We start from the raw sequence: 27,980 nt of genomic DNA, 5'->3' as shown, positions 1-27,980 counted from the left end.
AATAAGGTTCTATTTCTGAGGTAACAAATAATTCTAAACAACATAAAGGATAAATAAATTCAAAACAGTTTTAAAATAAAGTTTTATTGAGAATAATAAATATGATTTGTAAACTTGTATCCCTTATTAGTGAGTTTGGCAGTTGATGATGTGTTTAGGCATTCACCCAAAAGCTTCAGGCGTTTCTCTCAAGATAAGATGGCTGCTGGCTAGGGTAGAATTGTTTGAGTCCTCTTGAAATTTTTCTTTATAAGTGAAGTTCAAAATGTTTTAATTGAGATCTGAATAATTTTATTATGTTCTCAATTTGTGTTGAATGTTTTGTGTAATTTTGGAAGCCTGTAGCCAAATAAATGAATTCAATATGAAGAGATAAGTATTTTAGCTTGTGAGAACTTTCTGTTTAAGTATCAAATGGTTCTGTTCAGTAATTTTTTAGTTGTGAATTGCCCAGGTTTTATGAAAATTATAATTTGATTTGCTCTCAACCGGATTTCGTATTCATAGACATTAAATCCATTCATGAATTATAAAGATGTTAGTATAATTGGAACCAATGACTTTCCTTGGGTCATAGGTGAAAAACTATCAAACCTATTGGATAAAATTGGTAGCACGTCAAACTATTGGTGAAAATATTTACACTTGATTTGAATGTTCAAATGGTGTAGCTTTTCGGAGAAACTCTGTTTATTACTTTGTCTAGATAAATTATCAACAATTCGGCAGAACATTCCTAATTTTTTTAATGAAAGAAGAAAGTGAGGGCTTCAACATCTCAGTTGCCAGTAATATTATCACAAGATGAGAATCAAAGATGCAACGATGATTATGATAGCTTCTGAATAGGAGCTGAAATTGTAAAGCATACATACTATGCTTGGAAAAAACGGAATGAAGAAGGAAAATACACAGTGCGGCATCGAAACTTCTTTTCTTAAGTAAATGAAATTCCTTGTATGGATCAGAAAAGTTGTATTTATTTTTTGCAATGTAGACACATTTATAGAGTTTTGTTTCAATTAGTTTCGAATATCAAATCAGGTTGGTGACGTCCCACATTCTCCTTACACTAAGTAAACCGATTTTTGGCGTTTGTCATGACTCCTGCTAGCAGGAGTCAATGTAGCATTACACTGCTTGCCAGCAAGCAATGCAGGCGTTATGTTAGCAATTTCTTCCCTGATATTGGTTTTCAAATCTTGTAAGGTCCTTGGACGGTTCACATGAACAAGGAATTTCAAAAACCTCAAACCAAAAAAAAAGGGTTCAAATCAGGAGATCGGGCTGGCCACGCGCTTATAATTGAGTTGAGGCGTCCTGGAATGTGTTCCCTCAATTATTGAAGTCACGTACAGAAACTTCCTGCACAGTTGCCATCTTGTATGGGTGGAAATGAAGATTATCATGGAAAATTCGTCTCACAGAATGATCGGAAAGTCCAAGAGCAGACACGCTGTGGTGATCGCAACATTGAATCTATCACTGCATCAATGTTATCAGGTGACCTAATGGGCCGTGGGCTCCAGTTCTTCGTCTTGTCGCACTTGCACTTTGTCTGAACGTAGTAACAACTGATTTCCGGTCCGGGACAGAGCCCAAGGGGCTAAATTTAAGTGATCTCGAAATGCGCGATGGGTTGTGATCTCAGAGCATCTGCTTGAAAAATAAGTCTCAACGGAGAATGCACACTGTTCCAATGCATGATGGCGACTGAACATGTCGGGAAGAAAACTGATGGTCAGACCTCTCTAACAAGACCAAAATTTACTCTACTCCAACATCAGCTGACTGGATGGCGTTCACTGAAAAAGGAAGTTTTGCTGCCGCACACGGGTATAATCACTACCTCCGTAAACTGTTTACGGAGGTAGTGGTATAATACTGTAGCATAATGGAAAAATACATTAACAAATATAATGTTTATTTTAAAAGGATGATGAGCATCATTTTCCTAAATACTCACAAGTAAGATTTATTCTGGTGGATGGATTTGATTGATTGAAATGAGAATCAATCAATGATATTTTATGATCATATAATATATTTATCCAATATCTGATAATATTAATTTTCCGCCACACGCCACAGTGACATGAATAATTGAGAAAAATTGGTCTCTGTGATTCGATTTGATTAGTTTGAAGAGGATTGAATCTTACATGAAGAATCTCTCATAAAGAATGCATTTGAATTAATAAATATGCAAAATTTCTTTATTGACCAATCTCTCAGAATTGAATTTTCGATTATTGATTAATATTGTGTGTATGAACTATGATTGGAAATATCTGGTATACCATGCTGAAGACTCAAAGAGCATTGTTTCCCACAGTAACCTATAATCGAGATGCTCTTCTTCACGATGCATTATATTCTTCTATCAAGGATCAGCAATCATCATAGCTATATCTGCACCTTGGTGACGGCTTCTCTGGAGATATCGTCTGATATATTCCCATACTCTTAGCATAGGTTTTCAAGTCGAAATGTTTTTCTTTGGCCTACTTGTCTTATTCCTTCGATTTTACCCTGAATCACAAGCTGAAGCATTCTATACTTCTCATTCGAAAGTAGGTGGGAAAAGTGTTGTAGCTTGCGAGTTTTGATGTGGTGTAGAATTTCGGGTTTTCTACCCAGCCTGTCAAATATCTCGGTGTTTCTTACTTATTCATTCGACGAAATTCTGAAAATCCTCCTATAGGCCCGCATATTGCATGCCTTCAACCTGTTAAACCTCACAGCAACTGTAACAACAGTATATTAACAGTAACCACCAACCACCAACAACACGACAGTAACCTAATAACACAGCCGCTTGGTTACTATCCTAATGTCCATTTCTCCAAATAATAGGGTCCACATCACAACTGAGAATACAAAGTGTCAATCGAATTCCCAGCTTCAGGTTGACGTTACAATTGCTCAGAATTGGTTTCGTTATGCAGAATGCTGTACTAAAATTCAAGTTCAATGCATTTTGCCCCCCGAAATTCAAGAAGAGGAAAACTATGTTGAATTTAAAAATAGACTAAAAGATTTCCTAACAGAAAAATCCCTTTACAGTGTTGAGGAATTCTATACAACATAATTTCTTGGTGGTTTATTGTATTATTTCATAATACTCTGTGATAAAATATAAGTTGTTTATTATTTTATGGTATGTGACACTATTCAATGAATTGAATTGAATTAAAGTACGAGCGATCTTTATAAGAACCTTAATTTCTTGGATTTGGTCCCATTTATTGTTCATCCAGCAGCTATGGTAGTCGTACTGATGAACTTGCTCTTGATACCCACCCTCCAGATGCCAGTGAAGCTGTAGGTTTTTTTATGAAGTGTTTCAAATTAATTTTCAAATATACCGTCAAAATTATTAATAGCTTAATACAATATTATGAAAATTGACCTTCAAAATTCTCAAATAACTATTCAAAGACCAAAAATTAAGTGGCGAAGCAGTGATGTATGATTTTATAACCTAATCATATTTTGGACAACATCAACTTTCTATGAACATTTTGAAGAAATTTTGAAACAGGTTCTGCCTAATTTTTCCTACATGGTCATAATTATATTAATTATAGTTGTTTGTACAATAAATGCAATAAATTAATGAATTAGAGAATAAAAGATGCCCCATCACAGTGAACCATTCAAACCTCCCCCACACCATCACTATCATATCACAAGGAGGCACACAAAATAAAATGTTTCTTCTAACATTATGGTACTTGGAAGGGGAAGGTTGAGAACCATTGTATCATATCATTATATTATATCGTTTTTCCAATTCAAATTAAAAAAAGACTAATGCAAACAAGGCCTTAAAACTTATTTTATTAATAGAGAATGCATTTATTGTGGGGAAATTAATTGTGAAGAAGAATGGCAGGTTTTCCGCTGTTGATACAATATATTCGTCGTTCACATTCATCTATGTTTGCCTGGAGAAAGGAACAGTCCTTTCAATATTATTCACATCTGCGGCTGCGGCCTCATAGTTGTGGTATGCATCCACACGCTTCCTCACATTTTATTTCCCTTTCTATAACATCATTAAATGAATAATAAATAACATCATAAATTTTATATCTCTATATATGTTGGAGAATGTTACTTGAAATAATTAGGCTGTATTATTAATATTGAGGGACCGAGCTTTGCTCTGGAGGGTAAAAACATAGAAAATTTGTAATGAAAGATTGAATTTATAGTTTATATTCATTTATTCATTTTCTCAGTCGTACAATTATTTTTACAGTTATATGAGGAGGCACAACAGGCTATTGCCCAAAACTGTTCCTTTTCAAATTTATACTACAGTCCAAATCAAAATCTAGGTCACTAGATCTAGGTCACTAGTATCTAAATCACTCATCAAAATAACAACTTATTCACACTTCAAAAAACAAACACATCATCAATTACAAATAGATATACTATGAATTCGATTTGGAATGATATACTAAGTATGCTACAATATTTGTTATTGTACTATCCTATTATATTAAGCGAGCAATTTCCGTACATTCGTATATATTATTATATTTGGTTATTTATGTCCGACGGATCTCGAAAACGGCTCTAACGATTTTCACGAAATTTGGAACATAGTAAGTTTATGATAAAAATTTGATTGCACTAGGTCGCATCCCTGAGAAAACTCGCTGAATGACATTGAAAGGCTAATTCATCCTTGGAAGAACAGATGATAATTTCGTCGTCTTTCGATAACAGAAGATGTGTGTGCCTGTGTGGGAGATCAGCTGTGTAATCATTCAATCAGCTTACCGTATCTTGCGAGAAATATTATCTAGAGATTTTAATAGACTACAAAATAATCTGATTTGTTGACATGACATGGTTTATCACTCTAAATTACAGTATATCATAATATTAAATAAGTTAATCATTATTTTACAGTTTTAAGTGATTAGTGAGTGTTGTTGGTGAATGTTATTTTGTTATTCAATTTGGTTTGTAAACAATCTAAATTAGAACTTATATTTTCTTGAATATTCTGACTAAGAATTGGACATGAATTCAAGTTTATTAAACATAACCTACTTTTTAGACCATTTATAGTGTATAAATCAAAATTCGGGGAAGAAACAGCTTTGGGCTGTGCATGTTAGTCCTTCCCCAACCATTTTGAAGAATTGTGTTCTGTTTATCAATAAATGAATAACGAGCGAAGCTCGGTGACCCGATATCGTATTATTCTACACTAACATCATCTAGTTACTTTTTTTGACTTTCTGAAGTAAAATTGTTTTCTAAAAAAAGATAAATAAACGAAAATAAGTTTTTCTTGCTGAATTTTTCTTCTCGAGAAATCAGCTGAATGATCCCACACATGCACTCATTCACTCACTCCCATTACGGTATCGACAGATGACAAAATTTCCAGCTGTTTAACATATAAACATATAAACATATAAACATACAAACATATAAACATATAAACATATAAACATATAACATATAAACATATAAACATATAAACATATAAACATATAAACAATAAACATATAAACATATAAACATATAAACATATAAACATATAAACATATAAACATATAAACATATAACATATAAACATATAAACATATAAACATATATAAACATATAAACATATAAACATATAAACATATAAACATATAAACATATAAACATATAACATATAACATATAAACATATAAACATATAAACATATAAACATATAAACATATAACATATAAACATATAAACATATAAACATATAAACATATAAACATATAAACATATAACATATAAACATATAAACATATAACATATAAACATATAAACATATAAACATATAAACATTAAACATATAAACATATAAACATATAAACATAAAACATATAAACATATAAACATATAAACATATAAACATATAAACATATAAACATATAAACATAAAACATATAAACATATAAACATATAAAATATAACATATAAACATATAACATATAAACATATAAACATATAAACATATAAACATATAAAAAACATATAAACATATAAACATATAACATATAACATATAAACATATAAACATATAACATATAAACATATAACATATAAACATATAAACTATAAACATATAAACATATAACATATAAACATATAACATATAAACATACAAACATACAACATACAAACATATAAACATATAACCATATAAAACATATAAACATATAAACATAAAACATATAAACATATAACCATATAAAACATATAACATATAAACATATAAACATATAAACATATAAACATATAAACATATAAAATATAAACATATAAACATATAAACATATAAAATATAAACATATAAACATATAGAAATATGAACATAAATTGTTCGTTTAATAGTATAGGATTATGTGAATCGGCTGTGCTTTTAGATACATGTAATCTTGATCATATCGTTCCAGCTATTCATATTCATATTATAGTATCAACGTATTTAGTTTAGATGTTGAATATTCTTTTCAATAAATCAGTATGAATTTGGATGTATTCATTGATTTTCCTTCTTGTTTTCTTAATTACGGGTCTCCAATCTTATCAATATGATTGATAAATTTTCTCTAGGAGCTTCTCATTTGAAATTTTGATGATTGGGTTATATTGGGTTAATTTTGTAGTAATAAGCTTTAGCCTTGCATGAGTCATAGATCCAATAGATCATAGATCTAACTCATTCATAGATCTTATATACCTGATAAGATCCGCAAATCACAATCGTTCCTCCTACACAGAATCCTTATATCTCTTCCGCTTATTGCTTCTGCTCCATTGCCAGTCATATTGAATTATGTTTTGAATAGCACTAAATCTTATACAATTATGAACCAGATTGAGCTCATTTTGATCGCCAGTGACCAATATCGTTTGTGATTTTTTTTAATAAGTTGATATATTATGATCAATCACTTTTAACTTGCAATAGAATGATCGCAGAAGCTATGCATCCTACAAACAACAAATGAGAAAGACATTACAAGATTATTAAGTTACCTTTCATTTGAGATATGAGTATGAATTCATTGAATAGTTCTCTCAAAATCAATCAAGCAAGCACAAATAAATGACTGAACCATATAAAATATTCAGTATAGATCTATCTGATCAATGATGATTTTCTCTGTGATTGTAGACCAAACCAAGGAAAAAAGGCTCAAATAAGAAATGAAAATTCCTTATTGAAATGTGTTCTACATCTACTACTACATAATAGGCTCTCGTTTCTTGGTGATGAACGATCAATTAGACCAAATTCATCCAATTAATGATAGAACAGGATCGCAAGTGGATGTGAAATTCCATTGGCGCGTACCTGTCGCGGTGTTCTTATGTGTGGCGGCCAAGCGGCCATCTTATCATGAAGTCTATATAAACCTGGCCAGCGTTACGAATAGGAAACACACAGCACGCTTCTCAACTCACAGCTCGACTACTAGCCGAGATCCTGCACTCTATCATGGCAGCGCGCATACTTGTGAGTACACTTTTTCTAGTTATTTCTTTTAAATGAGCTTATCCTTTCATTATTATGTCATTACTAGGAGTCAAATTGGAATAATTGATGTATCTGAAGTGGTAACGGAAAATATACTCTCAACTACACTAATTTAACTGTCACCCTGACGGTCGTTGACTAAGGGTTTAATGCTTGTTATAACTGAAATTATGTTCTTGAATAATATTATCTAGGAAACAATGTTAAAATGAAAGCAATTATTCATTCATTCATTCACTAATTTAACTGAATTTTTTTGAAGAGTGTTCATAGGATATGAGATAGGGCTTGCAGTTGAATCGTAGATATGAGCAATTGAAAAAGCAACACCAGATATTGATGAATATCATCATATATTAAATCAATGAGTCATATTATAATATACATTCGGGTAATCATCTAACAAATATAATATGAATGTATGAATAATCACAATTTTATAATTATGATTTCTTATGTTGTATTCTTTTTAAAATCATGTCATATACTGATGCTCTCGTCATTGTATTAATTTAGTTTATTGAAAAAATATTTCATTGATCATTTTATGAAAAATTAAAAAAAAATCTCATTGATAAAATCTATTTGTCAAGTGATGCTTATTCAAACTTTTCTCCAAAAAATAATTGAACACAATTTATGACAACAATTGATCCCATTCTATAAGAATGAAATGTATCTCCCTGCAATAAAAATGATGACACACAATAATAATTTATATTAACGAGAAGCTCATTTACAAAAATATATTTATATTATTGTATTCCTTTGATTGTTGCAAATATTAAAAAGATTGAGCAGGTACTTTTTTAATATTTTAGCGGTAAATTGATGTGATATTAACATACATTCAGTTGAATTTGGGACAAAGAATTCATTTTCACAAAGAAAATCCTTCCTGCTCTGCTTACTACTCTAAGGGTTGGAGAACCAAATAAAACCCAGTTATATTTTTTGAAGTTGGGTTTCCTCGAGATATTCGAGTAGATTTATTTGTGAGATAGTTCTAGAATAAGAGATAGTTTTAAGCTTTTCAACGGATGCATCCACAATAACGATTGGAATGCCTTCCAGCTTATCATTAAAAAGTCAGTTCAATAATTTATTCTGTACTATTTGACTCGCAATTTTGAACTTACAACAAGTGGAGTAAATCGAATAATGCACTGATAATACAAGGAATTCCAGTGACCGTTCAGTTGGTCATTTATCTCATTGAAAAAATAGAAAAAACTATATAATTACAAATAATTCCTTGTCATATCGAGCGATTCAAAATATTTTGAAATATTTATCGAGCGATTTCGAAATATTTGACTTTTGTAAATACATTGGAAGTCTACAATATTTCGTGACATCAATCATTTTCAATGAGCTTTCATTACTGTCATAACAATCAATATAAAAGGAATGGAGTACCTATTACATCAGTTCTAGATAAAAAAAACTTGAAAGTATCACCAACATCATTAGTTGAATGTAAAATTAGTAAGTACATGCAATGAATAATTAATTATGTTCAATTCGGGCTCTCTTGATGATAATGAATGTAGGTGCCACCACGCGTAATAGCACATTTTGTTGTATAATCATTGACCATACCTTTTCCTATTATCATTGAAAGTAGAGGTTGAGTCACAATGAGGTGAGGAATGTTCTTACTATGATGAATGTGGAAGAAAATACTCTGATAAGCCAGGCAGAAATTAAAGACTTAGTGAAAGAGGCAGCTCAGGCAGAAAAAATAAATCTCAAATAAAAAATTGAGCATGGACGACTTTAAGAAAGGGATTGTTCTTATCAGAATCAAGATCCATTGCCATGGAGAGTACATGACATGTACTCTCCATGTGATGTAGTGTAGTGAAGTCTTCTAAACCGGTAAACTTAAGTTAATCTTACATTTTCCCACTTTTTTTTTTGCTGATTTTACAAAGAATATTACTTTTCAAGTATCAATCACTTTCACGAACTTAGTTTCTTGCCTTCCTTCATAAATTCAAAAATGTTTTTCACTGTTACATAGATAGTATCATCAAAATCAAATCATTGTTCTCTCATTATTAATTTTGGTCGAGAATGATCTATAAGCTCAAACTGGATTTCATCAGAAAACACAGTTGCTTGTCACTTCTCGATTTCTAGATTAGTCAGATGCAAATCTAGTGCAGAAGAACCTGAAGAGCTAGCAGAACAAGTGGACCAGATTATGCTAGTTCGATGCTCCAGATTCCTTTCCACTTACATAACTTTTGTTTTGGTTTGAATCGCAGCAGTATTCTCAGAAACTCCCTTCGACCAGCACTGGTTTTGGCCTGAACAACTTACTTAAAAGGCGGAAAATATCGATCGGGAAGGAATAATAAGCAGGGGCAATTTTTCAATTTGCACTTGGTGTGTATGCAATAAACACTCATGCAAGTACGTACATGTTCCAAGGCCATTGTGGTAATTATCTGTTTACCGGTCCAAAACCTGTGACTTGATCTGCTCTCGATTGTGTCTTTGCGCACGCGCACTCACACTCACGTGCACGTGGACATCTATCAAGTTGGCTAGAAATGTCTATCTATCTACCTGGATATGGCCTGTTATGTTACGGTCATTCGAGCGCAACTTGTCGAAGTTTTGACCTCCAAGAAGTGTTTTAACTAATGCAGGGGCGTTCCAATGCGCCCAGCTTCATTCCGCATTCCTTGTGACCGACGGTCACCCCTCCTACTCTTGCCATGCAAATACATATCAGTCCTGATAGACTATTATTATTCGCTAAACAAATAAAATATCTGTCTGCAATCGAATTTCAGTTCATTTGGTCATACATTGGCCTTGACGTTTGTAAGCTTCAATTTAGAAAGATAAATCACATTCAATAAAAAGTAGAGTAAAACAGCATGGACTCCAACATAGTCTCCGAAGTAGTTAAACTCGGATCTCTTGACCTTGCGAATTCCATAGGGTTCACTCATAGTCGTTTTTCATTTTTCATATGATATACTTGACACTTTTCCCTCAACTAATAAAATTCAATTTTAAATGAATGTATTGTGTTTGAATGAATTGAGAGTCTGATGCACATTTCAAGAAGTTGCCTGCTCACTTGCCTATGAATGAAATTTTTTTATAATAGGCCTGTAGTATACTTTTTATAATACAATACTATACTATTATTGTTTCTCTAAAGGTGTAGACAGACTTATACACCACTAAAACGCGATTTTCGCTTTCCACCAGCTGTGGAATATCTACGCTATGCTAATATCTGTATCTTACTGTTTCTGTACAAATACAGATATAATAAGATTAACATCAGCATCATTTTCGATAACATGGAAATCTAAATGCCCATATTCGTGGCACTCAACTCTGTACGCACCTTAAAATAATATAATTCAGAAAATTATTGATGAGAATGAGAAGAATAATCATGGATAACATTAGTCCAAGTTAATGGAAGTTTTAACCCTAAAGAGACACACTGGGGTGTTTCACACCCCGGGGATTTTTTCTGTTCTGCAGTTGACAATATCAAACAGATGGGAATTTTTTAAATTAGGTTTAAATTAGTTTAAACCTATTAGGCTTAAATTAGTCTAAATTAGGTTTGAAGCATTGTCAACTGCTCTCCACCACTTCCAATCAGTATTAGCATTGTACAAGGTCACCAGCTCATCTTGTTCTCCGTTTGGGGTGTCTAACACCCCAGAGTTTCTTTTATCAAATACTTTTTTACAAAGATTTACTTGTATTGACCACTACGAATGTGGTATGGGATGATGGATCAGATTGGAATAAATGCTAATATTCTCTACAACTTTAGGGTCAAAACAATAAAATGAAGAGACGTGAGTTTTTGATGAAGTTGCCATTGGCAATGATCAAGCCATTACTTCAAACCAGATTAGGAGCTCCAACACTCAGGCGGAACATATGTACTTCTAAAATTAGTATAAATATTGTCAAGCAGTGCTTTACTTTCGATTTCTGTATGCACTTGGAACAAAAATGATTAAGAAATGATGAAGTATGGGCTAAGTACTTTTTTTCTCTATATTTTTCAAAGAAATATGAAAAACTAAGGTGGGGTGTTCAACACCCCAGTGTGTCTACTGTGTTAGCATGGAGTAAGTGTGTCTCTGTATAGTTAAGGAAGTGCGAAATAAGTCTTTATTGTTTAATTTATCCATGGTATGTAGTAGCAAAATAGAATATTCAAAGAAGAAAAAACAAGCAATAATTTCACAGATTTTATAATATTTCTTGAATTATATTCTATTGTTTCAATTATGCATAACTCATTCAAAAATTGACTTATATTATTACTATTACATTCTTTCCGAATGAAATCAGCTTATTAAGAGACTTATAATATTATTAGAGTTAGTTGAAGATTCAGGCATGTGAGCAAAAGCTATTATAGGACATAGGAAATATTTAGTACATATTGAGAAAGACAATTCATTGATGCAATAAACATGGAATTCCATCAAATTGAATTCAATACAATCTCTTCAGACTAGCTATTGAAAGAAGCATATTGAGTGAGTGGAGAAGTGAAGTCGGTGTTCTTTATCATTACATAAACAAAGACAGACTTACGTATTGTTCTTTAATTAGTACTTTTACCAGTCATTTCTCCTCGTTAGGCTGTCCAGATCTAGGAAGAAACATGACAAGTGTTCCAGGTTTCCCTTGTTTAAGGATATACATTTCCGCTAATTAATTTTTGAGTCTTGTTTTGTTAGAAGAAAACATTCCAATAGAATTGGTATGCTACAGAAATTGATGAATAGAGCGTGAGGTTGTGCATTACTTATACATGATATATCAGATATCTGATAATCATGAGATCTGCAGATCTACTTTAGAACGTCACGTGATATATTTCTTAGAAAGAAATTAAGAAACATTTTTGCCGATTTTGCAGATGTTGGCCTTGTGCCTTGGAGTGGCGTGGGCCCAATATAACCAGTACCAACAGACCACTCCCGTTCCAATCCTGAAGCAGATCAACCGGCACAACGAGGATGGATCCTACAGCTATGGATACGAGGCTGCCGACGGAAGCTTCAAGATTGAAACCAAACACCCATCAGGAGAGGTTAGCACTGGATATTTCTTCAATTCATAAATCCAGTTTCCTTGATATCTAGTTGCAACAACTATCGGGAGAATGCATTTCTAATTTCTTTCATCCTCCTCTCTTTTCCTGTATGAAATTTCGCAGTAATATTCAATGACATGAAGTGTAAATACAGTATATCAACCAAACTGGATTGATTTCGTGAACATTCATCGGAGTGTTCCACATTTATCGAAGATTTCTATGGAACCTTATACCAATCGGATAAACATTCAGTCTCAAAACTTTTCAATTATGAAGTGAAGCACAAAATGACATTCAGTGTACGATTTTTTTTTCATTTAGCAATCCACTAGGAATAAGGAATCATCTTGATTTCCAAACCACAACTATTATTCTCAATCCAAATGATTTTATCGAGGAGTACTATACTTCATTCCACTATTCATTCTGATTACAATTGTAATAAACTATCAATAGAATGACTTGTACAAATCTAGATACTTCGAGAATATGCGTGTATCTAATATGCTATTGAATCTACGTTTTCCACGCATTTTCACATTTCGTTTATCGAATATAATGATATTGCTTCAACCGAAGTATAAGATGCTTATTCTTCAACCATTTGTACAAATGATACAAGAAAGAAAAGTATTATTGATACTATCTAATTTAGGAGATATTAGGTGTTTGAAGGGTATCATGGAATTCCTAGAATAAATCATTCAAGACGAAAAGATTTTTCGGTTGAATGTCCACCTATTATGATTGAGCTTAGGTTTTTGCAGACATCAAGAAGTGGATGTTTATTTCTCAGAAGAAAGAACAATTAATATCTCCATTTTCAGCATGTTTATACTCATACAGAAAACTAGGATCAAGTTCAATAGCAATTTCCGCATTTTTGCAGGTACTCTGCTCCAGCTCCGCAGCCAGCTTACAGGCCTGCACCACAGGCCAACTATTACAAGGCACCCGCCCCCGCACCCGCTCCACAACAGAACTACTACAACCCACCAGCACCGCAGCCCAACTACTACAACGCACCTCCACAGGCCCACCAGGCAATCAAGAATATCGATTACATCACTGGATCCTACTCAGTTACATACAAAAAGAAGTGATAGCATAATGTCTACGCTATCTTGCTCACTGGACATGTATGTGAAACTAAGTCATTAGCTGAGTGTTAACTAAGTTAGCTAAGTCCTTCGTTAACGTTCGATTTTAGATCCTCATTAGCACGACTTCATGTCATTTTTGTACCTTTAGTTAATTACTTGCTTTTACAGCGTCCCTTCCAATCAGTGAACTACTTTTTCGTACTCCATCGCCCCACTTCTATCTTCTTATGGTTATCTGAACTTCTATGTTCATCTCCTTATAACTCTTGATTCTCTATGAATTCTTGTTTGAGCTCATTCCATTCCTATGGAACACTTTTCTACTTAAGCTATTCTCCCTTTCAGTCTTTATAGCTATTCTATAATTCTATAGAATTATATTCTTCTTATTTATATTAAAACAATCAATATCCTCTGTCCACTCGATGTTATTCATACAAGAAGGAATCTAGATTCTTTGATAAAGTCATTCTTGAAATTGCTACTCTTTTTGCAACACTTGGAAAGTACCCGCTCCTTCCACATCACTCTTTCTCTCTCTCTTTCTCTATGTTTTATAATATATGTTTCAACTCTTGCTTATATATTTTATTACATATTCCCTTGCACTGAATCTCCTGTGATAAGCGTTTAATATGATAATTATTTCCAATTCACTCCCTATTGATTTCTTCAATAACCTACTTCAACTCCAGCCTCTCAAGAACCATTGAAAATATAACTTACAGCTCACCAGCAAGTTATATGCTACTTTGTATGCTCTTGTAAATATAGTCTATGTAATGTTATAATCAAAATAATTACTCTTATGCATAGGTGTAATATTTCACTGATCGCCCTGGACAGTACACAATAAATAGTTTATGATGATACAACTATGTGTTCCGTTCTCTATGAAATGAGAATCTATTATGACCTTAAATGTGGAAAGTAAAGCTATATATTTGGAAATTTCCATTCTCACATATGAGTTTACAGTAATCTATTTTCTGGAATTATTAGTTTGTCAATCAATGTATCTATTTACTTGTAAGAAATACCGTTAAATGGTGCTTATTCAATGATAGTTTTTGGGTCATTCCAGAATAATTTACTCAATCTCCAAATGCTCAAAACTTGAAAAAGAACTGTGGATTATTATTGATTATATACTTTGATGTTAATTACAAAAATAATTTATACACAAACTGTTTCTTATTTTATCCCTTGCTTTGTCTGTGAACTCGGAGGTGACAAGTAAATGTAAACGTTTTATTCGGGTCAACATTTTCTTCACAGGATCTGGAATTCCAATAATGGGCCAGAACACATTTTCGCAAAATATCACAACATGAAATTTCTCATAGTGATCACGCTGAGTACTTTAACTATTTATTGAAAAGTTCAATGCCCAATTGAAGTTTAATTTAATCATACATTATCTAGATCTTGTGCTTTTTATGTTCACCAAACCAAATTTAAAATAAATTTTAAGAAAATTGGTTTTTGTGAGTATTGAACAGTTTAGAGGTACTCCAGACGGACACAGTTCAGAGGTGCGCCACGAACATGCGCATTTTACTTTTCATCAGCTGATGCTGAGCTTATTGACCTAACGAAGTCAGGTCTAAGATTCAAGTCGACGGTTTTGAATTTCTCTTCATGTCTATAAGTTTATATTTTTGTTCCGCATTTACAGCGAAACGCAGCAATAGCTTCTCATGAAATTTAACAGATATGTTCCTTTTTGAATTTCACGTCGACGTATTCATACGGTTTTTTGAAAATTTTAAGGATAATACAAAAGGAAAAGAAGTCTCCTTTAAACGCCAATATTACCATAAAAATCAGACTTTAGAATTATTCATCATAAATCAGCTGTCTAGTGGACTATAATACTACCCGTTCAAAAACATCGAACATCTTGAAAATGTATCTTTCCATCAACGTTGTAGACAGCTGCAGCCAGACCTGATAACAGCGCTCACACTCACATTCCGGAACGACACGTCACGGTACGAAAGGACAGGAAGCTCTATATTTATTTGGGATTTTTTCAAGACATTCTAAATTGATAAATTATTTATTAATTTTTGAGAAAACATAACAACAGGTCAATGTAACTTACTGAGCACGAGGTCTACTGTTCACAGAACTACTAGTTATTATTATCTGAATTTGTACAGGAACAGTAAGATACATAATAAGCATAGCATCATTTGATGAAGAGTAGAATGCGCGGGTTCGTGGCACATAATTCTGTACGCACCTTAGGAAAACAATAATTTCTAAAAAATGTGGTTAGGTACTGTAAGGAGAAACCGTGATCCTCTATCTGAGCTAAACTGAAACTGTATAAGTGAAACTGAATCTAGTGAAGCATCTCTGAGTCCATGGTTCGATAGGAAATTATAGACAAGCTTGCACAAGCGTGCATTTAATTATGAGAGAGCTTCGTTTTTCTCAAGTATTGGAAAATTTGTACTGATAAATGAAGGAAAAACTCAATCAAGAGTTCAAATTCTTAGAGAATTCATGGTGATAACTCCAATATAATACTGATAACTTATTCTATAAGTGTATCAATTCGAGTGGAAAGATTTGAGCTCAAAGCCAGCTTATTCATATGTGTTCCATATTATAAGATGATAATAATAATTTTATTCCATATCCCCAGATTTTATAGATTTCATGCATAAAATGGTTCAAGAAGCCATTAATAACTCGAATACATATCCGTGGCTGATAGGATCCTATCCATCATTTTGTGGAGTCGCTGTGAGTTTATTACTACATTACGCTGTGAGTAATTAGAGAGCAACCAATATGATAAGTCAATTCCTCATAATCTGCAGGAGATGAAAGGTATCAAGTGAAGAATTACGGAGTGTATTTTTTCCAAATTGATTTTTTAGTTGAATGTTACTTCCATGAATCACATTTTTCTGTGCAAGTTCATACTAAACAAGTTCAGGCATCAACTAATTGCTGATACACTTTGAATAAATATTCAAATAATGTCTGAAATCATAAGTTAAATGTTCAAATATTTAAAATCATTGGCCCAAAAAAGAGGTTCAACTGGAACACAATAACCATCAGGATTGAATTCCTAGGAATATTTTTTGTACTATTCCTCGAATTCTTGATGATCAGTTCCATTTTTCTCACGTGACTCCTGATGATATTGCTTACACTATATCAAATATGAATAAGAACAGCAAGGGTATTGATATGATCAGCAGGATGATATAAATGGTGAAATAAAAAGGTTGAGGAGATTTTTGCCGGTGGGAATGAGGAAGACTCTGGTCCAGGTGCTTATTCTTCCCCATTTTGATTATTGTTCAATGGTTTACAATGGTGTTTCTGGAGAGCTCAATGGCAGGCTTCAAAGGGCATTGAACTATGCTCTGCGATTTATTTTTGATGCTCGATGGAATGACCACGTAACACCCCTGTACAGAGAACTTGATTGGCTAAAATTAGAGCAGAGACGATTGCATTTCATACTCTGCCAAACCTACAAACTAATTGTGGGAGGTACTGGTCCGCAATATTTGAGAGAAGGACTTGTACTTTTCACTGAGGTTCATCAGAGGGATACTCGGTCTCACTGCTTCTTACTTCAGATGCCCCAACACCGAACGGCAATTTTCGGAGCTTCGTTCTGTGTTACGGCTTCTCGTGAATGGAATGCTCTGCCACTTTATATCATCCTTTCCCCATCCTTATCACTATTCCAAAAGAGAGTACACCGACACCTAGCTCTTGCTTCTGGGTATTGACTTATGGCTGGTAGCGAGGGGAAGTTGTATTCCTTTTTTTTATAATTACTTACTAATGAAATGTAGATAATGATTTTTGCATGGGAACACGAACTGCATGACTTTTTTTCTTTTTTTTCCTTCTCATTTTTCTATTTCTATCTTGTTTCTGTAGTAATCTATATTAATTTTTACTGTACTCATTTTATCATAATTTTAGTTTTACATTGATTGATAGTTTATTCATGTACAGTGCTATTTTGTTTTGTAGCCTACCACTATGGGTCTTCTTAGACTCAGTGGAAATTGTCGTATTGTATAAATGAATAAATAAATAGATAAATAAATAAATTAATTAATTGATTAATATATATATAATATTTATTAATTAATTTGTTTATTTAACTGTTGTTATTTAACAACTATATATATTGAATATATATGAGCTTTCATACTCTATTGAATAGTAGTATATATATAGTACATATATATATATATATATATATATATATATATATATATATATATTATATATATTAGTATATAATATTAGTACAAACGGTTAAGATTCAATAATGCTTCAAACAGTTAACTGAAAGATAATTTTGATTTACAATTAGTTGAAGTGAAATATGATTACAGAGTAAACCAGTTTAGTAAATTCATCCAAAAGATCCAAATCTAAGATAGATAATTCAATAATCGAATTTCTTATCGTCATATTTTTTCGGAGCTCATAATTAGATCAGGACTTCACATAATTGTTTACCATTATATAATTGATCACCAGGGGTGACCACTCCCAAGGCCATGGACGCACCCTCCCTAAATTTAGCAAAAATTCAGGTTCCACATCTCCTTACGAAAAAATGTCGTTAATAGTTAATAATGATTCACTCCTTTTGGACCCCCAAGAGTTGATATTGAAACCCCTCCACCAAGAATCAAGAATTTCAAGGACGCAGTTTGTATTCCAACCCCACTCCACCGTGGACACAACACGATCAGAAAAGTATGAATAGGAATCTATTGTTTAGAAGATCATTATTTAATCTACCTGCGATTTCAGCTCATGTAGATAAAAATGATTATTCATTGCAATTCAATAGTACAAGAAGCCTTTTATATACTCAGGGGTTCCATTCCTCGAAGAGCTCTTGAATGCACTCCCCTAAATTTGTTGAGGGGGGCTTCCACCCCCTCAACATAAATTGTTAGCCCAAAAAAAGTGTCCACAGGGGGGGGACACCCCTGATATAATATACCTCTAGCTCACACTTGATACCCAGTGCTGGATGCAGTCTTTTTTTCAAGCAATTCCACGTCATACAAACAAACTACCAAGTTGATAAGTAATCAATGAATGATAAAATTACAGTTCGGTAAGAAAATTATTCTATATAAGTAACAGAAATTGGGGTTGTGTGTATTTATAAACCAAATAATGAATACAAGCAAGTAATCGAATACAGTCGATTTGAAACTCTAACTTCGTTCAACGGAAATGCGCTTATTATAATAATTCCAGAAGGAAAGTGAATTCACCACCCACGGAATGTCGAGGTCATAACTGATTCCTAGCAGTTATAATATCATGGCACCACACCCTTGCTGCACAGTGGATGACCCTACAATGCACTCCGAGTAAATACAAAGCTAATATAACTGCGTGTAGGTGTCTACCTCTGTTCAAACTGAATCATTATCATTTACTTGAATTTCGTAACGAGTTTCTCCATTCGGAAATGCAAGGTTGAGAAGAGAATAATCAAGAGCACATTATCAAGGAAATATTACATTTCCAATTATTTTATTCATGGAGCAGTGCTAGGACATTGTGAATATGATCTTATCATATTGAAAGTTGGGAGAATACTCAATGCAATGGTCATAATTTTATAACTCCATAATTTTTCTAACTGGCTCTATTGCTGGCTACTATTATGGCGAATTGTACGTTTCATGAATATGTCAGTACCTTCAATAGGGCAGTTCCTTTCACTATGACATTCGGCTTTTGCTAATGTTGCTATCTAGTAATGCATGGATATAGAAGGTTATAAATATGCGCATCTCTTTAAACAATACTTATAATCAAATTATCGATATAATTTACACTTTTATGTAGATACCACTTAATTCCAGCATAATAATTTCAGCTAGAATATCTCATCTATCTAGAAGTTACGGTGAGAATAAATTTGTCTCATCTAAGCTGATTAAAAATGTTGGAGAAACTTGTGAAGTGGTAAATTTCAAATCCTTTATAGAGGATGCGATGTTCTTGATATTTATAAGAGCAGTTGCTAAAGTCCCTAGTTTGCGAATAAATTCACAAATAGTTAAGGCCGTCCGGCTCGCAAAATTGCTGGGTTCAAACCGCAGCTTTAGCTCAGTGGTAAATACATGAATTTTCCAAATATAATTAATCACCACAGGGTTCAATGACTGGTGATTAATAATTCTTACCGCTGCTTCTATGAAGTTCTTGAAGAATACCAATGAGGAAATCAAAAGAATAGTTGATGACTGATTATCAGTAACCATGTACACAATAGAGAATAATAAAGACCAACTATGGTTTTTTCTAGTTGATCCTTAAAACGCTTGTCATGAATACAGGTATTCACCAATTTATCCTTCTGAAAATCCTTAGAACTTAAAACGCCAGTTCTTCAAGTTCTCTGGATCCTTATATGATATAACTGGAACCTTATTAATATAATTATCAATATATTTTTCTGGCAGACCAATGTGACTATCATCAAAGGATGATAAGTACTGAATGCTCTTAACAAGATCAATATTAATTGATTCAACAATTTTATATGCTGCTGAATATTTTTTCTTGGTACCAAGACAGCTCAAACTGTATATCACGAGATGAATTAGGATAAAATAAACTTCTATGATTTTTGTATGCTGACATAAAACACAAATATATTCCCATAAAACAATACGTATATAAAATATTCGATATCTATAAATTTTCAATATATATATAAATTCTTCAACAGTTTAACAATTATCACAAGGTTTAATAGCATTCACTTTTGTGAGCTTTGAAAATTATAAATTTGTATTTAATACTGATACTTGTACTTCCAGTCAATTCAGAATTCTACAATTTAAAACCTGTTGGTCTGTAGGTTTAATAAGGCGTGCTTTGATCAACTAGCAAATAATAATTAATAAAATTGATATTTAAAATATAAAATCTCAGGGTTTTTTAATGAGTCCGTGCCGTGCATGGAAGTAAGCATCCTACATAATATATCAAATAAATTCATAAAGCGTTCTTATAAACTATGTGATTACTCAACACGTTGCGAATTTTCCTTGTCTTAAGTTAATTTATATAGCGCTTTGACTAATTCCCCAACATTGAACAGAAAGGCCTTTTTAACGAGCTCGTTTGGTCTAACACTCACATTAATGATGTTTTTGACGGTCTCGTAGAGTGAATTAATTATTTCCAATAATTAATTATGCAGGTCCCTTTCGTCTCCGCTGGGCTCGCGCGTGGTCCAGGTTTCTTATAGATTTCTTTCCGAATTAAAGATATATTTATGGGAATTGATTACAATTACGAACTCTTCAACAACACTGAGTTCACAGATAAATTAACATTAATCAAAAATAGTTTACATTTAAAAAAGGGATTGGCTTGATAATTTTAAAATTTAAAGGAAGAAAGACCCCTAAACTCCATGTGCATCCTCTCAGAACGAGATCACAAGCCAGAAGAAGGTGGTTTTCAGAAAAAATTTTATCTCTTCCTTGAACGATTTGTAAGCTTCTTTTTGATTGGCTTTTAATTTAGCAAACTCAATACAATTGGTTGTTTCAGAATCAGGGCTTCTTCAACTTTATAATAGAAAAAATAAATAAAAGTTTTTATATAAATATATGGAGTGATTGTCTTAAACTATTTTGATAAATAAATCACGATATACGATGTTAACATATAATATACATTTAGTTTTTTATATGAGTTTTGTATACTCTTGATTTTCGTGCTTTTTAGATTGTAATAAATATTTATACAGCAATAATAATTGTCCGTATTTCTATACATAAACCTTCCTTAATATATATATAATACATCTTTTGTGAGTAAACTTTCTCAACCTATACTGGTTGATCGAACAATCAGCTGATTCGCGAGGTATTGAATCAAATAACTATCGATTTATTCTAGATCGATTGATTCATTTAAAAGTGTAAACAAATAATTCTAACCTCAATATACATGCAAACTGTTATTTTTTTTATGATCTGCCAATAATAAATGAGCCGCTTTATAATTTTTAAACCTGCCAATGGATCCTCATTAGTTGTTGAATCACAGTTATACATGTTTTTTCTTATCATTTTGGATAAAACGATTATTCTTTATCGCTAGCAACATTCGATTTTATTTGAGTGGTTCTTTGACTAGGTTAACTTTCTTTTCCATTTTATAATTCTATTAAGGTTCAATAGTTCATTTCAAAAATATTTTGTGGTGCTAAAATACCACGTGACAAACTTCATCGTGAACTTGAAGAATAGAAGAGAAAATCCATAACGATAATGAAATTATTGAAACTTGAAACCTTTGTCCGTATAAGAAATCGATCTCAGATATTCTAGACCTTACCACTGACATTGATACGAGAGATATATGATGTGTGAAATATATTGGTAAAGATACTCTTGAGGAGAGTTGAACGTTTTCAGACTATAAAATAAGCTACCATCACCAAACTATCAATTCAAATAAAGATTAAAGTGGGAATGATAAATTCGAGTGTGCACAAGTGGAAAGCATACATGAAGATACATCATAAAAGTTTGGAGGTCCATGGGAATACTGGAGTAGCTTTTGCTTCTCTGTGAGGAATGAAATCTTATACTTCGCTGCTCATTCATAATTATGAAGGAACTTACTAGTAGTTCTGTGAACAGTAGACCTCACGCAGTATTCTCATCCACAAGTACCTGATTGAAACTATAGACCTAATTGAAATACATCAATAGACTGGCTTCTCCACACATCTGTGTAATCACTTGTCAGCTGATTTATGATAAATAATTCTATAGTATGATTTTCACTCTTATATTGGCGTATGAAGGAAGCTCCTTTTTCCTTTTATAATATTATCCTTGAAATGCAAAATTTCAAAAAAACCTTGTATTTACGTCGACGCACAATTAAAAAAGGAACATATCTGTCAAATTTCATGAAAATCTATTCCCGCGTTTTGCCGTATATGCGCAACATATAAACATTTAAACATTCAAACATTTAAACATTCAAACATTCAAGCATTCAAACATTAAGAGAAATGCCAAACCGTCGACTTGAATCTTAGACCTCACTTCGCTCGGTCAATTATAAGGCGGGAATTATTTTAACATAAATATGATTGATCATATTAGATTAATTCATGATTTTGGCGCCTGAAGGTGCGTACGAGACGTTAAAACCATACAGGTTTAGCCGCCGGTTACTGGACATTTGGTAGGAAGTTGAGGTAGAACCAACTTGATGACCTTGAGGTGACCTTTCACAGGGTGTGGTTGGAACGGCTATTACCTGTTTCTGATTATTTGTCAACCGTTATAATTCTTTGAACAGACAGAAATTCAGTTAATTTGAAGATGAAGTATTTAGGAAGAGTTTTTAAGAATTATTACAAAGCAATTTCCTATGTGATTTTCTTGAAGTTTTTTTATTTGATAATTTTGATAATAAGATGATAGTATGTATCTCGTTCTTATGATGATGATAATTATCATCAGATTGAATTCAAGATTGATATGTTCAAGGTTAGACAGTATAATATCACATGCAAACTCTCAGCAACATGAGTACAACTGTAGTGAAATTGTATTCGTCTACTTGGGTTGAAGGAGCAGATGAGGTGTGTCTAATCAGGGTGAAACTATTGGAAATCCCCTATTCTAGAATGAATTCCTGAATTTGATATACAGCGTCTGTCACACATTGCACTTGGACCAATAAGACCGATGACTTTCATTATTCAAGCATTGTTGATTGGCATTGAACTGAAGTGACGCTTCAAAAATAAGTTCAAGAGTGCTTAGTCATTTTTGAAGATCTGATACCATCGGTCATCACAACGTTACACATTAATGAAAGTGTGAGTGGATTGGCTGAGTGAATGGAATGCGGCCAACGAAGTGCGGAGACCCGAAGATGTTGGGTGACCTGGGGCGGCGACCACTCCAGGCGATAAAACACACCGATTTCCGCACTAAAATCGAGAGTGAAACAACGCCATTTCTGTATCAGATATCAACTTGGCCGGTGTTAAGTTGGTCGGAGCTGGAATGGCTTTTGTTTTCAATGAGGAGAACGGGACTCTATCTACACGAATATAACTATCTATTTTCCATGTGGCTGTATAGTCTGCAGACGGGACAGGTGTTTGGGCGCCGATGCTTTATTGTGTCTGTGCGTGTTACGTGTTGTTGTCCCGTTGTAAGTCCATTTGAGCGTAACACTTTCACTCGACTTTGGCCCGGCCAACAAGCTGAAAGGCTCTTAGTTGACGACTAAAGTAGATCGACTTATTAATAAAATTAAAACTGCGAGAAGTCAACTGAATAATTGTTGAGGTTTTGATATAAAAAGTATATGTGTCACTTCATTGAGAGTGTTCCAGATTTGTATTGCTTTTGATTGTACAACTATGTATGATTGAATTTATTTGGACTTCTAGAGGAGACTACATTAATATTTCATCACATTCGGAATAATATTACCATATGAATGATATCAAGACCAACCATGATATCATAGTTGATTATAATATTTGCTTTCCAACACACGGCTATTCTTGATGAAAGTTACATTTGAAGTCTTTAATTGAAGTTCTTACCTCTCCAATTGAAGTTAGGATTGTTTGGTTGTACGAGTGTATGATATTTTATATTTTTCTATTGATGGAGACGATTCCAAAGAGAATAAAGATAGAAAAATATTGATCACCTGTCATACACCTAAATATTCCAAGCGTTTCAAGTTTCGTAATTGCAGGTGGATAGGTGGGTCATTGAACTAATCCAAAAAAAACGGCAGTTACAATCAATTAGCAGCTACACAGTAACACAATATTGAAGAAGCAACACGCTTCATATGAGTTTCACTCTACTGCCCGTACAAACGCATGTCGCTTCTCATACCAACTTGACTATAGAGAATTCTACTTAACTCTGTTCCTTGCTGCGTGTTTAATCAAATGTCAAATGTTCAAAAGAGGCTAAATATTGACTGTATCAAGTACTATCACTATCATGTTTGTCTCACACTCTCACTTGATTAAAGTTGATGATATAATTATTATTATCCAATCATTTAATAATGGAGTCATGAGCCTAAAACACAATAAACAATTGATCTTCTGGTCCCATTGTATTCACTTGTGCGCCCTACCTGTTCAACCTCCCTTGTTTAGAATGATTAACATTAATAAATCAGTGACAAGAGGCCAAATGACTTCGAGTTTCAAATATAACTTGTCATAATACTGTTCAAAGTAATATGATCTTGTTAACAGTAAGTAGATGACACACTTAAATAATGTGATGCTAATGAATTCATGCCTTTTGCATCGAGACTCATCTCACCGTAGATCAAGATCAATTGGATGCTACTCACTGACCTCAACCCACATCGCAACTGGTTGCAAAAAACATTGTCATTGTCGTCTCGGACTGGAACATCTTCGTAAAATGTATTACCAAACGGTCAATGTTCTCCTAAAATGGTTATAGAGAAATTAAGAGAATGATCTACTTACGTTCAGTACTTAGTATATATAAGCACTTTTTCATGAAACGCACATGAAGTGTATTCACTGGATCACGTAAGAGAAACGGTATTTATTACAACTTTCTTGCTAAATTCATTGAGAGACACTCGGATTTTCAAGCTTGAATTCGACCAATGAGACTGCATGCATGGTGAAGCAGAATGAGACCAATTCCAGTAACATTTTTGACGATTCTATTGTTTGACCAAGCACACTTGAAAATCGTTCAGAATAAGAACTATGTTTCTACGAATTTCCTCTAAATTATTGCGTTTCCACAGGAACACTTATAGAGTCTTCAGATGGAAATCGATGGGAAATTGCTTTTATTCAAATGCCAATCGATGAATAATATTATGCATGGAATAATAATATTATTAAACGAAATTTAAAGTTGAATTTTAGTCAGTAACAATAGTAGAACTAAACATGACTATTTTTATAGAGTCGGTTAGAATCTCTTCTAATGATTCTTCAATTAATATTTTCACAGAGAAGTGAGATTGAATTCGATATTGAAAATTTTTCTTTTGAATTTCAACCTTTGAAAGCAATCAACGCTGAAATATGAAGTTCTTTCCAACAGACTTCAAGTGTTGGGAGAATAAAGCCCTGATCGATATTTAAAATATTAGTGATTCAAAAGCAGTTTTATCATGAGAAGAAACTTTAATGCAACATGGAATAAAATAAATCGATTTTATGAGAAATAAATTGCTACTTGAGAATGCGAGAAACTAACTGACAAATTGGAAAACGACCAACATCATTTTTCTGTAGTGCTTGATTCCTCAATAAGTGTGACCTGATCTCCAGTTGTATCTGAGTAGAAAGTTGAGAAATGGTTATTAAAGAAAAAAATGCTTGTCAATGAATCTGGGTTACCTTTGTTTCGCTACTGTTAATCCGGAAACGATATAAATCATTTCAATCGTATTGATAGTTAGATGCCTAGACTATCAATAAACTCACAAAGAGTCCATTGAAATTATTACTTTCCGAATGAACGCATTCCTATTTGGCTCGATGTGTTTCCTACTTTCATTACACACTATTTTACAATCATCATCATCATCATTGAGCCATTCATTCAATTACACGATCTTAGAAATGTGAATCAACGAAACGAAAACTATTCATATAAAGTGTTACACGCTATTGTTTCATTCCACTGGTACAAACAGCATCCAAAAATGATAGCCTACAATAATTTCATCACTAATTAAGCCATAATCAACAATAATGGTTCAAGAAAGGTTTACTATCTGAATGCGATCATACCATTCCAGATGGCAAGAGTATAAGATGAATCAATGTGTAATGCGGGAGCCTAAATGCAGGGTAAGGTGGGATTCCACTCGGCCCCTTCAATAAGTGTGATGTGGGGTTGCAGTTCTGCCCCTTCCTTGGTGTAAGGTGGGGTTGCAGCTCAGCCACTTCTTCTAATGTCTAATATTTTCTGTTATTACTGTTCTATATCTGCTATACATGTATTATGTTTGTTTGAAATTCAATATATGTCGTTAACCAGGCATTTTTTATGTCTTTGTCAATAATAAAGCAATTCCTTTTTCTATTCCTATTGAACAACTCCCATCCTCTTTGATCAATCAGCAGTCGAATTTATATTTCATTTCTTGGTTATCCCTTTAATGCACTCTCCCACTCAGCAATTTCATGGGGGATTGTGATCTTAAGTCATAATATGACATTCATAGATGAGTGAAATGTTTCACAGTTACCTTAGTTATCATGAATTCTATCACAGATCACAAAATATATTGAAAACTCCAATATTCTTCCGCATATGAATGTGTCCAATATAATGATCTCTTTAGATCTCATAAATTGTAAACGTTCAGAAACACACTATTGAAAATAGAATAGGGGATTAGAAAATAGGCAAGAAAATAACTCCAAAATCAGAAAACATTATGAAGCAAACTTCCCGACGAATGATATTTGAACGAGCTTAGTAAGTTATTACTGATGACAACAGCCTTGTATCATTGTATATTTGTGTGTTTGTTCAACGGTTGCTCTCGAATGCATATTCTTCCAACAATTATGAAGATCGAGATCATTGACCCGCAAAATTGACTCTTTCCTTCGACTTTTCTGAGGATATAACAGGATAACATTAGAACTGACCAATAAAAAACATATTATAGTAACTCATCATTCAGCAAACTGCTGATTTGTGTTTTGGGAGTTATAACTCAGACTTTTTGACAGATAAGTTCTTTATGTGATTTTAGCTGCCTGACTTGAATTTTATATTCTGACTCATTCACTCAAACAGAGTGAACATTCTATTAATTCACATACAGTTTATTACAAGTTGCGGATTTCGAAATCAGTACAATAGTTTATGAGTGAGGTTTATAGCCTAGGGGCTCACTGGAAAGGTTTGTCCAAATTCTAAATTCTCTTTTTTGGAAAAGTGATTTTTTGTCTGATTTGCAACTTATTAAACGGGAGTTGTAGTCTAATAAAAAGTGAGAAGGGAGAGATCTGTAGATGATCACAAATTATCTGTCAAAATTTTCACTAAATTGTGATTTTTCATCAAGTGTGACTCATTTCTATGTTCTCACTCTCTGAACCATGAAGCCTCATTTTTTTTCTACCTGAATCATAACAGTGTAA

The 27,980-nt window shown here is 33.0% G+C and overlaps 1 protein-coding gene across 1 annotated transcript; it reads left to right on the top strand.

Moving 5' to 3' along the window:
* Positions 1 to 7,378: 7,378 nt before the first annotated feature.
* On the top strand, positions 7,379 to 14,949 carry LOC111061301 (5'-3' exoribonuclease 2). Its single transcript, XM_039421572.1, has 3 exons — positions 7,379 to 7,531; positions 12,480 to 12,668; positions 13,529 to 14,949. Exons 1-3 carry the CDS (start codon positions 7,514 to 7,516, stop codon positions 13,760 to 13,762), a joined length of 441 nt encoding a protein of 146 aa, XP_039277506.1. The 5' UTR covers positions 7,379 to 7,513; the 3' UTR covers positions 13,763 to 14,949.
* The last annotated feature ends 13,031 nt before the right edge of the window (positions 14,950 to 27,980 follow it).

This window comes from Nilaparvata lugens, chromosome 1 (genome assembly GCF_014356525.2).
Source record: "Nilaparvata lugens isolate BPH chromosome 1, ASM1435652v1, whole genome shotgun sequence".
Taxonomy (NCBI): Eukaryota; Metazoa; Arthropoda; class Insecta; order Hemiptera; family Delphacidae; genus Nilaparvata; species Nilaparvata lugens.
This window is presented reverse-complemented; position numbering and strand designations above follow the sequence as displayed.